This window comes from Miscanthus floridulus, chromosome 11 (genome assembly GCF_019320115.1).
Source record: "Miscanthus floridulus cultivar M001 chromosome 11, ASM1932011v1, whole genome shotgun sequence".
NCBI lineage: Eukaryota > Viridiplantae > Streptophyta > Magnoliopsida > Poales > Poaceae > Miscanthus > Miscanthus floridulus.
The window spans coordinates 83,163,420-83,179,037 of NC_089590.1; the positions used below are offsets into that span (position 1 = coordinate 83,163,420).

Below are 15,618 nucleotides of genomic sequence, written 5' to 3' on the forward strand. Positions count from 1 at the left end.
TCTATTCTTATAATAGATGGAGGCCTGAGACCCACACGTTCCACCTACCATACGGTGAGATGACCTTGACCATGCAGGATGTGAAGTCTATCTTTAGCCTTCGGTTGGGAGGACTTCTAGTGATGGGTATAGTTAACAACGATCACTGGAGGGAGCTGGTGGCTTAGTTCAATGGCTTTCTTCCACCAGACGATGAGGTTTCAAAGAAAAATAAGTGAGCAATTCAAGCCTATTTAATACTTGTATTGCTTTCCTACAGCCATCGGGTCTCATTTTCTTTGGTGAATTTCAGAAAAAGTCTCGGTGTTTCGTCGTCTTGGATCACAGAGCGCTTTGATTACTTGAATCCACAGGTTGAGGAGGCTCCGATCGACAGGTTCGCTAGAGTGTGGCTCTGGCACTTTCTTAGTGCTTTTCTCTTTCCAGACGTCTCGGGCAACACCATCAGCTGGATCTTTCTTGATATACTACGCCAGCCGTGGGAGAACATAGCGGCATACAACTGGGGCGGCGCAGTCTTGGCATGGACATATCGACAGCTATGCATTGCCTATCGTCGTACCTCAGGGTATGCGAACCTTAGGAGTTGCTCCCACCTACTCCAGGTTTGGTGTTGGGAACGATGGCTCGTTGGGATGCCCCTTAATACTGGTTTACCGGTAAGTACTTCAGTTCACTATATTCTTCGAGGCAGTTACATATGATGAGATTATTAATGGCTAATTCATTATCATGTTCAATGCAGCAATAGAACGGGCAGAATACACTCTCTACAGCTCTGTATATCTGGACGGAAGCAGAGTTAGTTAGAGAGAATACGAGACGCAAGTACATGGAGTACACGGACGGTCTCAATGTCCTGACACAGCACCAGGTTACGCTCTCTTTACTATCATACATGTGTCTTGTTCGATGTATACTATATCACAACTTAACTCAATTACGAAATGTTCAGGTGCATTGGTGTCCTTGGGATGCTTCGAAGCTCCAGTACTATCTTAGTCTTGTCACTAGGGACAAGTCCGACGAGTATCGCTACAACGTCTCTCTTATTTTCTTCCACGTGGTCGAGATTCACTTGCCCATCAGGGTCTGCAGATAGTTTAGAAGAATGACAGGCTGCCCACCACTGCTTTACTCCACCAACTAAGAATTACACGGGTGCGTTATCGATTAATAACAAAGCTACAATTCAGAGGTGTGTGTGGTACAACTAACATCGTTTTGTTGCAGGTATGACCGCGGGAAGAGGTACAAGACCAATGATTGGCGTGTGACATACAACGCGCACATCCACTTGTGGCAAAACAGGGAACGGCAGTCGGTCCATGTGGGTCCTCCACACGACCAGCACATCTTCGATGAGTACCCGTGGTGGCTTCATAGGTCTACGAGGACACATATCAAGCCCCCGTACACTGAGGATGCGTGAGGACTCGGAGAAAGATGTGATCGAAGATGTGTACGACGTTACCACTTGGGAGGACACATAGCTACAGAGAGCCCCGCTTCAAAGATACGTGGTAAGATACTTGAATGGTATAATTTATTATCCATTTGGTATTAAGTATTTGTACTAAAACTGTCCAATCGCGTTTCTGTACCCAGGCGCCACAATTGTCAAGGATGTCCAACAAAGCAGTGTTTCGACTTCATGAGTCTAGAGGGCAGGGGTCAGGCGTTCTTGAGGCTTTTGTGGAGGTAAACATAAACTTATCCATTTCGAAAATATTTCTTTAGTGTATATGCGTTTGAGAAATACACTAACTTTAACGTCTATTTATGCAGAAGGTGAAGAAGAGCTGCAGGAAGCTAGCTCAGAAGCTAAGCTGTATGGACACTCCTTGGGTGGAACCGCCACTCCCGGCGCGGTCGGGTGACACGTCTTCAGCCTCTTTAAGGACACCAGCCGGCTCTTCTCAGCCGGTGACAGGTGCCACTTCCGTAGTGCGTACACCACCACATCATAGCGATGGAAAGGACCCTGCAACCGAGGACAAATATTCTTCTCCATTGTTATCTTTCTATAAATGAATTGATAGAGATAACGCCGATTGATTAGATTTGAAAACACGTATAGCGTAAAAAAGACATGTTTGGATCACAACTGGATTTTTATAATCTAGATTATAAATAAAATTCTTATAATCTAGATTACAAACTATAATAATTGGATTGTTTCAATTCCTCGATTATTCTTAATTTATATAAAAATACTCATAAGAATTAAAAAAACAGGTCCATGGACCGTGGTGGATTATAGGATAATTGTAATTGGGGGTTCTAATTATAATAATCCACCTCATATATTAACATGTTTGGATCACTATTAGATCGTTTAGCTAATCATTACAACCACAGTGTACCAAATAGCCCTTAAATATATTGCTCCCCCTATTGCATAATTTTCTCGTTTCTCGAGAAGTCAAATACGTTTAACTTTGATCAAATATATACAAGAAATTAATAATATTCATAGTGTGTAAGTATAATTAGATTAATTATTAAATATATTGTTATAATAAGCTTATTTGGAGATATAATAGAAAATGTGACCTATGCAAATTCTAGGTGACTTTCTTTTTGAGATGGAAAGAGACTTTCTTTTTGAGCTTGAATCTATTTGCATTAAAAAAACTGATCAAAAAAAGACGAGCGAAGTAAGTGATCGAAAAACTTTCTTCTTTGTTCGTCCTATCTATAAGAGGAGAGCATATGAAAAATGTTATCCATTCTTTCGTTTTTTTAGCAAAAGACTTTCTTTTTGAGATAGAAAGAGTACAACGGAGGCGAACATAACCTCGATGCTTCACTTTTGTGTCGTATTTATCCTCTTGGTTTGGTTAGCGCTTCGACAGCAAGTGTCGAACTGACTTTAGATTAGTTTTTTTTCCACGAACGTGCAACTGCACGTATTTCATTAAGAAAGTAGACTTTAGATTAATTGTGTATAAAAACTCCTTGCCCCATAAAAATCACACGCGGAAGGATGAAGAGACGGCTAACCGAAGGAAGACGAGGAAAATGAATGAACAGATGGGAAGGAAAGAAGGCCAGGTGAAACAACAGGCGTCGCACACTACCTGCCACGTCGAGTGGCAAAGAATGGACTCCCTATTCGTTGCCAAATGGACCTCCTCTCGCGTAAAGACGTTTGTTTTCTTAGATTGTGGACACACGACACATTTGTATTTTCGTGGGGGGCATCGATCTTGTTCGGGATCAGAAGGAGAAGATGACGAATCTTATTGTCTTGCGACCGCTACACACGAGAGCACCACCGTTCTGAGCCCAACCAAACCTGGGTATCCCAACAGCGAAGCAACAGGGCTTCCTGGTTTCTTCCACGCTCTTCCGTCGCCGGCAGAAAAGGACCGAGACCCGGCCGCCGGGGCGGAGAACACGCGCCACCACTACTCGTCACAACCGTCTTCCACATGCCACATCCACGTCCCGCTACACCATCCTCCATTCCATCTACTAGTATTCTGTCGCGTGGACGTTAAGCGTGCGGCCGATTTGACATGGACGTGGGTTCGGCGTTCGGCGACCGACCAGTGGCCGTCGTGATCGACCCGAGCGCCGCGCCATTCTTCCGAACCTGACAACACCTTCCACCAGCTGACGACCGCCTCGGATCCACCGCCCGCGCGAGACGACTAGTGGATCATGAACTAAAGTTTACTAGATGTCACGTGCGCCGGCGCCATCGTCGTTGTCGCACCGATATACACGCGGGGCCCGCACGGCCACCGTACCGCTGGTGCCGTGTGGCCTTGTTTAGTTGTCAAATCTTGGATGTGCAAAGTTAGCAAAATGTATTGTAGCGGCACTGTATTATTTCGTTTGTATTTGGTAATAATTGTCCAACGGTTGACTAATTAGGCTCAAAATGTTCGTCTCGCAAAGTACAACCAAACTGTGCAATTATTTTTTTAATTTCGTCTATTTTTAGTATTCCATGCATGTACCGCAAATTTGATGTGACGGGGAATCTTCTTTTTACGTAGTGCTAAAGTTGAGAGTTTGGGAGGAACTAAACCAGGCCCGGGATGGAATATGCCAACTTTTTTGTTTCTGTTGTTGTCCTCGACTATTCGAGGACGCCAGATCATCAGAACCATACATACACATATAGAAGAAAGAAAAATACACACTTGTATACGCCGTGTCAAAGGAGAAACAAAACCACATGCAAATATGCGAATACACAGTGTCGTTGTCATGTAGTACGCGTATCCGTCAGAGTCACAGTTAACGGAATCTGCAAGGCACGGCCACGGAGGACGCTGTTGTTGCGCGTTCGACGGCGGTCGGCGCAGTCCATGAAGGAAGCTTCCGCTGTTCGGCGTCGTCAGCTTTCACAAGGAACACACCTGCTGCAGCCTGCAGGGAAGGAGGGAAAAAAGACGTCTCAGACCGTTTCGCGTCGCGCCGACCCGTGATGCGACGATTAGCTGTTTCTCTTCAGGCTCGCAGTTTCTGAACTTGTTCTGAAGACAAGACGGGAACGGGTCTCGAGTCGATAGATAACGCGTCGATCGACCCACCACCGTGTTCTATTCCGGGTTCCGTTAACGGTACGACGAGGAGGAGAATGTGTCCGTCCCGTCACGGAAGGTTGACCGGCCGTGTGTGTAATTTTCCATAGACTCCTTTTCTTACCTTGTCGTGGCGACGCCTCTACCTGTCGACTCTGCGTTCCTGCTTGCGGCTACGAGATCTGCTCCTGCCTGCCTGCCTCTGTAGTCCGTCCTTCCTCGCCTGATTTTTCCTACTGCAGAGCCGGCCGCAAGGGCATGAGTTGCAGAGTCTTAATAAGTCAAAAAAGAAAAAGAAAAAAGAAAAAGACGCTATTTGGGTACCGGACGATTGCTGAGACCATCTTGTAAATGCACAGCACCGGCAGCGCGAACAGAGCGGACGCCTGCAAGCGTTGGGGCGCACCGGTGACTTTCGGAGAGGCAAGGCGAGCTTGAGCAGTGGCGAACTTACCGTGATCCATGCCAGATTGTCAGCTGAAAGAGGCGCCAGCAGCCGATTGCCCTGAAGGAAGCGCTTCACTCTATTGTGAACCTGCATGGCACCACTGATGAGTTCAGAGACATCTGAACCAAAAAACATGACCAATGCAGCCATGCAGGCAAGACAGGAAACCAGTCCAAGGCAGAGAGTACTGTACCTGACGATGGCACTCGCTCATAAACGAGGCGAGGCTTCTCCACGCGGATGTTGCGGGCCTCATGTAAGGTTCGAGAACCACGCTTGCTCTAGACAGGTGAGGTTCAGATGCTGCGATGACGCGACTGACGTATGGCTGGGAGAATCTCATGGGTTCATGAATGAGACAGTGAGATGTTCAGAATCAGAATGGGAGTTCAGCAATGCAGGTACACGCTTGGATAACGTCCCTGCAGACTCTGTATGCTGTGGAGGTACTGTTAGCTACTGCAGATGCCAACGCCGCGGTAGCATTCATGAGTGCGTCGAGATGGCCTTTTGCCAAGTCAGGAAGTTGACCAAAAGTGAAGAGTAGAATATGCTCTATCAGCATGCATAAAACATGATTATGCATATACTATGAACAAGTAGATAATACTGATAAACAAAAAATGGAAGACGCTAGTTCCTACAAAAGTGCAGATGCTTAACATAACTGGACAGAAGTTGAACGCTACTGAAATCCCACTAATCTGATGCATGGGTCAGCCTGACCTGGCAACCTAAAACACGCACTGCAAGCCAATGGGGAAGCCACATGCCGTGAGCCTGAAAACAAGTCATACTGCCTTGATGAATACAGTAACGGAAACATCAGACAACGAAGGAAAAAAAAAAACTAAATCTTTGTGAAACCGGGAGAATTCCTAAAACCTTTGCCAACTCTTCAGCCTTCGATTTTGCCTCGTTTTCCAATAAAGAAACTTTGCCCTGAGCAAACCAAATCGCATGAAGCACATGTTTTTCTTATGACTCTGTGAAGCACAGGACCAGCATGCAGAGTGCAGGAGTTCTTTTTAAGTCTCTGCGTTTGCCAACCTGTGCATACTGAAGCCTGTCACTGAGGTCCTGAATCTTCTTCTTCTGCTCAATATTAGTCTTCTCAGCCTAAAAAAGGTGAAAATTTCTGCTATAAGTTTTGTGAAGATCCCAACAGTAGTATCTTATCCCAGGCTCGCAGTTACAGCATGTCTGTGTGTGTGCATGTACTTACATGCTCCAACTTGCGACCGAATTCATGCAAGCTTCTTTCTGCTTCAATAACCCGTGCTTCTAATGATTCGCCTTTCCTAATCTGGTCTACCCAATCGTTGCCCAGCCTCTCAATCTGCTTTGCTTCATGAGTCAGTGTCTTTCCAATTCTTTTGGAACATCAATTATCGGAAACACACTTATTTTACCTGCTTCTCAAGCATTGCATTATGTGTGTTCGCCTTCATCACAGACTCATCATCACCCAAGTTCACCTGCTAATTCAACATTGTAAACGAGAAGATCAAGACCACAGGCTCACAAACAAACTATAATAATAACAAGTACATATATATTGGAAGCAATTGACTGTTTCCGTGATTCAGTCTAAGAAGGAGAGTTCAGATCAGACCATAGTCTCAATTACAGTACAGCAGCCTGAGAAAGTCTTATATCCTCTGACCTGCAAAAGTTCTAGGTCGCCTACCAATGTTGCCATCTGTGCGGTCCTCTCCCTGACAACACTCTCCAGCTCCGAGGTCTCCTCTTTCCTCCTGCTGATCTCATCCTCTGAAACCAAAGAACTTAATTCTTTCAAACGATAAGGAATCAGGCTAAGTGTTGGACCCCTTGAAGTGCTAAGAGAATTTAACAAGAAACAACGTGCAATCAATCTGCTCTTAGAAGAACCAAGAACAACCAGGTTCTAGCTACTATCTCAGTCTGAAATTTCAGGGTGCATTCGAAATTTAAAAGTGATGCCTCTTTATGTGAACAAAAAGATCCGAACAGGCTACATGCTGCAACCTGCAAGACAATAACGGGAAATTCATCATGAAGGTGGTTTACTGAGGGGAGACGTGTAGGCTCACCTAAGGACGCGACCTTCGATCTGAGCATCTGAATTTCTTGTTCCTGCTCTGGCGACGGAGAGGCTGAGGCCGCATCGCACAGGGCTCGAACAAAGCATAGGCACAGGAGTGTGGCAACGATTGGAGCCTTGAGAGGATCCATCGCTCAATTCCTCTTCTATTCACTGCTACTGTTCTTCCGATAACACTCCGCAGGAGTGGCAGTCGTGAGTTGTACGGAGTATCTGGATTCGCAAGTAGTACTAGCTCCGTTTGCCAACGAATTTTCACTCTAGCAATTCTGACCATACGTTTTTTTAAAAAGATTTTTAGATACATCAAGTTTTCACATATATAATTTTTTATTGAACATACTTTATTAGTGTTATATACATTGAAGTATCTAAGAATTTTTTAGAAGAAAAAATAGATAGTCAAATTTGCTACGGTAAAAAATTGCTGACAAAGAAACCCAAACGGAGGGAAGTAGTACACAAAGTGGTTTCTGCTGTTCTGCAGAAGCGGCAGGCGAGTTGTACTCGAATTCGCATGCTCACTCGTCGAGAAAAAAGAAGAAGCAATTTTAGTAACCCAAAAATTTGACCAAATCATAAAGAAATTCTAACACTTCGTCGTTTCAAATTATAAGATTTTTTAGCTTTCTAGATATATATATAAGTATATATCTAAATACATAGTACATATTATATATTAAAAACAAAATATTTATAATTTAAATATTTTTTAGCTTTATATATATATATATATACTCCACCCGTTTCAAATTATAAGTCGTTTTGACTTTTTTGGTTTATTTATTTTACCATGTATCTAAATATAATAACATGTCTAGATGTACAGTAAAATAGATGTAACAAAAAAATCAAAGCGACTTATAAGAATGGAGGGAGTATTTAAATCCATAGTACATATTATATATTAAAAACACAATATTTATAATTTAAAAACAGACTAAGTACTATGAAACCATCTTAGATTAATACTCCATATGTGTAAGAAATAATGCAATTCCAATACCGTGTCATCATTTAGTATATCAAGTTTAACCAAATATAAATAAAAAGTATCAGTATTTATAATATTAATAAAATATCAATAAATTAATTATGAAATATATTTTTATAATAAATTTATTTGAGCTATAAATTAAATATTATTGATTATAGACTTCGTCGAGTCACTTTAATTGACAGGCAACCTCTAGTTATATTCTTTTTTATAGGAGACCACTTAGTTGAACGTACTCCTACACAAAAAGTTTGTCTATCTACAGCTAGGATATTTTTTTAAGAAAAAGTTTACTTAATCCCCTTAATTATTGACAGTTGTCTATTTCACCTTCTCACCTACAAAATCAGTTATTCTACCCCTCAAATTATTGAAAACGTCTAAATAACCCTTTGAGACGATTTTAAAGGTGGCTTTGCTGACATGGCATATTAAAAAATCTATATAACCCCTAGCATATAAGTATTGACTGCATGACGCCTCAACTAAAAAATATGATACTATAGCTATTAAAGCATCTAATAATGTTCAAATGACCCCTCGGATGATCATGCAGGCCGTTTGAACATTGTATCTCACTACACTGGTCTAAGCACACATGCTTGCATGCAGGCCCATCGGCTGTCTCCCTCTCATAATGTTTCCAAGCTTGCTACCGCCCCCCTGATCATCACCTTGTTTCCTATCCCACCTCATGCACTCCTCGATGACATTTAGCATATGTACTACGCCCACGCCCTTGTCATCCGGGCCCTCTCACTCTCACTCCCACATCCTCGCCTCCTCTTGCTTTTTCTCCTATGGCCAAGGTAATAAATAGCGGTGGTAGTGGCCTATTGCCGCTACCGCTATGAAGTAGCGCTCTGAACTTTGCAATCTTGAACTTTGCGGCCGCAGTTCAGAATAGCGGGGCGATATTGCGGCTGCAATTGCACGTAGCAGGCCGCAATAGCGTGGAAGCAAATAACCCTAATCAGCCCAGCCCACTATGACTTACACCCCCAACTCAAACACTCACGCATCGGCTGTAGGCTTCAAGTCCAAGTTCAAGTGTTCTTTGAGTGTAATTAAATGTCTATTTATACTCATTATTCATGTTACATGTACTTAAAATTATGTGGGATTATTGGGTGCCACTGTTGGAACTTATTATCCGCAATATCACCCGCTATCTGCAATCCGCTACTTCGATGCCAATCCTCTACCAACCCGCTTGACGCTATTTATTACTTGCCTATGGTTACTAAAAAACTAAAAGACAACTAGATGGACAAGGATGTTGTCGGTGCAGAAAGTGACCAACACGTAAATATTTATAGTTTTGCTGTACGTTGTGATCGGATGTGGCTTAGCACTCAATGACACATGGTTTATACTGGTTCAGGTGACGTGCCCTACGTCCAATTTGAGTCGGTCAGTGACTTTATTCTTGAGCCCAGGTGCTCAAAGTTTGCTGTGGGGTTACAAATGGAATGGAGAAAGATGGGGGTACAAGAGGTCTGGTCGAACTCTGGTCTGAAGGGCCAAGAGTGACGGGAGCTCCGCTATGTGCTAAGTGTTCGAGCGTGTGCTCGAGGTTTGAACCTAGTGGTTCTGTTGTGGTGTGTCAGTGAACTGAGGGATCTATCTATTGGGAGAGAGCGCATCCCCTTTTATAGATGAAGGGGATGACCTTACAAGCGAGAGAGAGAGTATGCATGCTACTAAGTCTTGTTGCCCACGCCGTTGGGTACAAGATGATAGTAGGCATCCATAACACTGTTGTTGTCAGACGCATGTGGGAGGTTTTACTATATTCACCAAGTATGGTAGATGATGGCGCCCACAACACTATTGATGTCCAGAGGCATGTGGGGGGAGCCTTACCATGTTTGTTTGGTATAGGAGTTGATGGCGCCCACAACACTGTAGGGCAAATGTCGGTGCCCACAACACTGCTTGAGTTCTGTTATGCCATGGAAGGTTGTAGGGCACCCTTTTGACATGTCCTGTCGGTTACTGTCCTATAGGTGTGTAGGGTACGGTCCTCGGTATCACGGTCGAGTGCCCTACCTTACTTGCTCCATCCGTTACCTAGTCCTCATCGAGCGGGCGTCCCCGGTCGGTTGGTTCCAGTCAGCTCTGACTGTGTCAGTCGGAGAAGAGCTATAAGCAGGGGTTCGGTGCATCCCCGGTTGAAGATATGGGTCAGAGTTGGAGGCGGTGTCTGGCTAGACCTTTCGATCGGAGAGGCGGGCCGGAGTCAGAAGCGAGCGTTGTTCCTCCTTGGCCAGACCTTCCGGTCAAAGATTTGATCGCCCTTCTGGCCTATCATTTAGGTATTTGGGCCGGCCCAAGAGTTGCGCATCATTCACAACGTCGTCTGCTGGGTTGAGCCTTTGCTAGGAAGTCGGTCCATCAGGGACCCTAGGTTTATGAACCCGATAGGAGCCTCCGAGCCCCTGGGCGATTTAGGTAGAATTGTCTATGGGATTTTTGTCTTGACGACGGGTGCGCGCGAGCGCACTCACGAGTGTAGCCCCCGAGCCCCAGGTGATTTGGGTAGAATTGTCTAAGGTTTTTTACATTGCTAGTGAGGGAATTTTGTGTTTCATCAATGGGTGCGCGTGAGCGCACCCACGGGTGTAGCCCCCCGAGCCTCCAGGTGATTAGGGCAGAATTGCCTATGGGGTTTTGTCAATGGGCAGTTTAGGGATCGGGCGAGATGGAGTTCGTGGATCCTAGCATCGGGCGTAGTCGAGGTAGTTTAGGGATCGGGCGAGACAGAGTTCACTGATCCTGGCATCGGGCGTAGCTGAGACAGTTTAGGGATTAGGCGAGATGAAGTCACGGATCCTAGCGTCGGACGTGTCGAGGCAGTTTAGGGATCGAGCAAGATGGAGTCGTGGATCCTAGCATTGAACGCAGCCGAGGTAGTTTAGGGATCGAGTGAGATGGAGTCACGGATCCTGGTGTCAGATGTGCCGAGGAAGTTTTAGGGATCGGGCAAGACGGAGTCGTGGATCCTGGCGTTGGAGCAGCTGAGGTTGTTTTTAGGGATTAGGCGAGACGGAGTCGTGGATCCTAGCGTCGGATGTGCCGAGGCAATTTAGGGATTGGGCGAGACGAAGTTCACGGATCCTGGCGTCGAACGTGCCAAGGCAGTTTAGGGATCGGGTGATACGAAGTTCATGGATCCTGGCATCGGACGTGCCGAGGTAGTTTAGGGATCGAGCGATATGGAGTTCACGGATCTTGGCTTTAGGCACAGCCGAGGCGTTTTAGGGATCAGGTGAGAAGGAGTCGCGAATCTTGGCGTCGGACGTGCTAAGGAAGTTTTTAGGTATCGGGTGAGATGGAGTCGTGGATCCTGGCGTCGAACATGCCGAGGCAGTTTAGGGACCGGGCAAGACGTTGTTCGTAGATCCTTGCGTCGGACGTGCCGAGGCAGTTTAGGGATCAGGCGATACGAAGTTCACGGATCCTAGCGTCGGGTGTAGCTGAGGCATTGGGCGTCTTGAGCCCCTAAGCCCCATTAGGATTTGGTAGGGGTCGGTTGAGTTTTGTGTGTTACCCCATCCATGGTTTCTCATAACCAAAGGGGCTGAGCTAACGTCACTTGCCTCAATGGCTCGAGTGACGCACTCGGTGAGCTCGCTAACGGGCATGTTCGAGTGAAATCTAGGTCCGTCGTTCATGATCGGGTCGGCATAGCTCTCATGTGACATTCCACTGCTCCTTAACCTACAACCTAATAGATGCCCAGGTCATTCCGGAGACCGACCTAGGTGGCCCGCTGGCCTCCCCTCGATGGAGATTCTATGGGTTTGGCTAAGGTTATGATCGAACAAGATAGTTGAGATGACCCTGTCTACTTCAGGGCAGACTGGGCGAGGGCCGCTCAAAGCTCATCTACGTTTTCTCCCCTAGCTCTGTTTGACGTGAGGCGGCCTTGAGCCCTTTATGGGCTGGCCTTCGAACCCCGGTCGGTCATTGCTCATGTTGAATGAGGCAACTGCCGCTTCATGACACAACACGGAGCATTGTGATGCATTTAACTACATATGCGATGCCTCGGATGTATAGAATGAATGAATGCGTGTATAGATGAATGAATGATTATATAAAGAAATAGTGGGGGTTGGTAATGTTACCTTGATGACTTGAGTAATGGGGTTTGAGGAGCTCTAATCAGAAATGTCTGACCGGGATCCACACTCGTCGTTCGTGATGAAGTCATCATGGCCCACATGGGGCGTCCCTTTGCTCCTTACCTATCTCTTAGCATTTGCCTATGCCGTCTGATTGACTCAGGAAGCCTGATGGCCTCTCCTGGGCAGAGATCCCATAGCTGGGCCTTTCTAAGTCTTGCCTGGGATGGTGGAGGGCCGCATGCACATGGTGGCGCTTTGTTTCTCACGCCCGGCGTGTAGTAGTGGTGGGCCATACCTAGGCCACGTCCTGTCTGGCCAGGCACCATTCCATTGAGCAGGGTGCGTCCCATCAGTCAGGGCATGTCCCGTTGTTTCCTATCTGCATTGAATAGGGGAAGGGAGAGGGTTTTTTGCCCCAATCCTTTGCCCGTCTTCAACTACCGCATCTCCTCCTTAAATAGGGGAAGGGAGAGAGAAAGGAGAACTCACAGACCCGTTCATGATTTTGGAGCACAATGTCAAGGCAGAGGTCATCTAGTGTGGATGGGGTGGTGCTGGCCGCCTTCGCTGAGAAGGGGCTGCTTTCGCTGAAGGAGGTGGCGCACTAGAGGGTACTACATGTCGCTAGCTTCGTCACTGTTTGCGAGGCTTTCATCGAGATGGAGCCGCACATGGACTCCTTCTGGTGAATCTTCTCTAGGCGAGCCTTGTCGGAGAGGAGGCCGCCTAGGACTTCGTTGGTGGGGGGTTTCGCCCTTGTAGCTGCTCAGGTTGGTCAGTGCTTGAAGTTTGATGAAACGTCCTCCAGCCATGGCGGCCATACTTCGGCGATTAGCGTCCCTATCTAGGAGCTGCCTCGACTGCATGAGAAGGTCAGGAGCTCCATGCTCTTTTGTTGAGCATCTATGGGTGTGACGCCCTTGAGGTACCCATTGTGCTCATCGAAGTCAAGGGAGTAGAACCGGGCAGGGCCCTTACGGTGGTGGTTGTGTTCGGCGACGTGTGCCATGGCCTCACCTTTGGCATCAGTCGATGCCACTGAGCGGCCACAATAGCATTTGGAGTAGTAGTTAGCAAATATAATCGTTAAGTTCATGGGGGAGCCCCCGTGTGTATAATTTTTGTATCAATGAATACATCAGTTCTGCTTTGTGATAGAATCACTATTCGTTCCTTGTTTTTTATCCTAGTAAAGTTTTATTTTTATCCTTTCTTTTTCGCACCTGCTCATTTGTTCCATAGGCTACAACTTTAAGAACCTGGGCGTGGCCCGCGAGGCTTGGCTGCTCCTAACCGTAGGTCATGGCGGGGTGCGCTCGGTCGGGAGTAAAAACAAAGTTATGTAGGGTAATCAAAGGAATAGAATGCCCTTTCATTCAGGTAAAAAGTTTTTACCATGTGATAGTAAAAAAGAGAGGTAGTATTTAGTATTGTACCCTCATGGAGTCCTCGATTGACCTGGGCTAAAAGTGCTCAGGCTGGGGTGCTTTACAGGAGCAAGTGTTGAATAAAAGTGGTAAGACCGAATTTAGGGGAAAAAATGATGTAGCTATTCAATGTTCAAAGTGTTGGTGAGAACATAGCCATTGTCGCCCTTTAGTCGGTAGGCACCCGGTCAGATCACCTCGTCACCATATAGGGTCCTTCCCATGGTGGAGAGAGTTTGTGTTTCTCCTTTGTTGATTGGGTCCTCCGGAGTATGAGATCATCGACTTCGAGGATCCTCCCCCTAATCTTCCTTTCATGGTACCTGCGGAGAGTTTGCTAGTAGCGAGCGGAGTAGATGACAGTCGTCTCGTGGACATCCTTGAGCAGGCCGACTATGTCTTGCTGAGCCTCCATGGCTCGGTCGTGGTCGAAAGCCTTCACTCTTGGGGCACCATGGTCGAGGTTGGAGGGCAACACTGCTTCAGCTCTGTAGGCTAGGAAGAAGGGTGTGAACCTTGTGGATTAGTTCAGGGTCATTCTTAGGCTCTAGAGGATTGCTGGGACCTCTACAACCCATCACTCGGTGTACTTGTTGAGTCGGTCGAAGATGTGTGGCTTAAGTCCTTAGAGGACCATGCCATTGGCACGCTCGACCAGACCGTTAGTACGTGAATGTCCGACCGAGGCTCAGTCGATCCTGATGCCGTATGCATCACTGAAGTCTAGGAACTTCTTCTGGGTGAAGTTAGTCTCATGGTCAGTGATGATATAGTTAGGAACGCTGAACTGGTAGATGATGTCGAGGAAGAATTTGACCGCCTCTTCTGAGCGGATGTTGGTGATGGGCTTGGCCTCTATCCACTTGGTGAACTTGTCGACTGCTACAAGCAAGTGAGTAAAGCCACCCAGGCCCTTTTTGAGGGGTCCTACCATGTTGAGGTCCTAGACTACAAATGACTAGGTGATTGGAATGGTTTGAAGCTCCTGTGCCGGCAAATGAGTTTGCCGAGCATAGAATTGGCATCCCTTACACCTACGGAGGACCACCTTTGCATTACGTAGTACGGTGGGCCAGTAAAAATCTTAGCAAAAGGCTTTTCTGACTAGCGACCTTAGGGCCACGTGATGTCTGCAGATCCCAACATGGACCTCGAGGAGGAGCTACTTCCCCTGGTTGGTAGGGATGTACTTCATGAGCACCCCCAATGGACTCCATTTGTAGAGTTCATCACCAAGCACGACAAAGGTCTTGGTGCATCAAGCGATCCATCAGGCTTCAGTCCTTTCTGGTGGGAGAACCTCCTCGAGGAGGTAGGTGAGTAGCGGTGCTCGCCAGTCAGTTTGATCGAGTGCCAACATGATGACGTCGGTGGGCAACATTGGCATGGAGGCACTAGGGTCAAAGCCTCCGAGCACTGGCTTGGTGGTGGGGTCGGAGCCCTTGGGTGCTGGCTTGGTGTTGGGGTGTGTCTAGATCGAACCTTCCAGGACACGGGCGGATGGCTCATGGAGATCGTTGATGAAGATCCCGCTAGGAGATGGATCCCGCCTGATGGCCAATTTTGCGAGAAAATCGGCGGCATTGTTGTCCTTTTGGGGGACGTGATGCAGCTCGATCCCCTAGAATTTGTCCTCGAGCTTGCGCACCTCCAGGAAGTATGCTACCATGAGGGGTTTTTTAAAGGAGGACTCCTTCATGACTTGGTCAACGACAAACTCTGAGTCATCGCAAACGTAGAGTCATGTAGCGTCGAGCTCGATGGCGATGCATAGCCCGTTGATGAGGGCCTTGTATTCTACGGCTTTGTTTGAGGCTGAGAAATGGAGGCGGATGGCATAGCGGAGCCTGCTCCCATCTGGGGAGATTAGAACCACTCCAGCCCCGAGCCGGGTGCCATTACAGACCCGTCAAAGTATACTGTCCAGTACTCATGGGTGACATCTAGGGTCGGTAGCTGGACCTCCATCCACTCGGCGACAAAATC

At 46.7% G+C, this 15,618-nt stretch overlaps 1 protein-coding gene across 4 annotated transcripts; it reads right to left on the reverse strand.

The window, feature by feature from the left end:
- Positions 1 to 4,132: 4,132 nt before the first annotated feature.
- Positions 4,133 to 7,267, reverse strand: LOC136494612 (spindle pole body component 110-like). Of its 4 annotated transcripts, none has more exons than XM_066490780.1 (11): positions 7,065 to 7,267; positions 6,656 to 6,762; positions 6,402 to 6,467; positions 6,215 to 6,328; positions 6,040 to 6,108; positions 5,875 to 5,931; positions 5,183 to 5,769; positions 4,996 to 5,076; positions 4,866 to 4,927; positions 4,666 to 4,777; positions 4,133 to 4,386 (listed from the first exon to the last, which is right to left on the reverse strand). In XM_066490780.1, the coding sequence occupies exons 1-7, from the start codon at positions 7,204 to 7,206 to the stop codon at positions 5,689 to 5,691; spliced, it is 636 nt and encodes a 211-aa protein (XP_066346877.1). In that variant the 5' UTR covers positions 7,207 to 7,267; the 3' UTR covers positions 4,133 to 4,386; positions 4,666 to 4,777; positions 4,866 to 4,927; positions 4,996 to 5,076; positions 5,183 to 5,688. The 4 variants fall into 4 exon arrangements, with proteins under 4 accessions (XP_066346877.1, XP_066346875.1, XP_066346874.1 ...); XM_066490778.1 differs by having other exon boundaries at positions 4,996 to 5,065; positions 6,605 to 6,762; XM_066490777.1 differs by having other exon boundaries at positions 6,605 to 6,762.
- Positions 7,268 to 15,618: the final 8,351 nt, after the last annotated feature.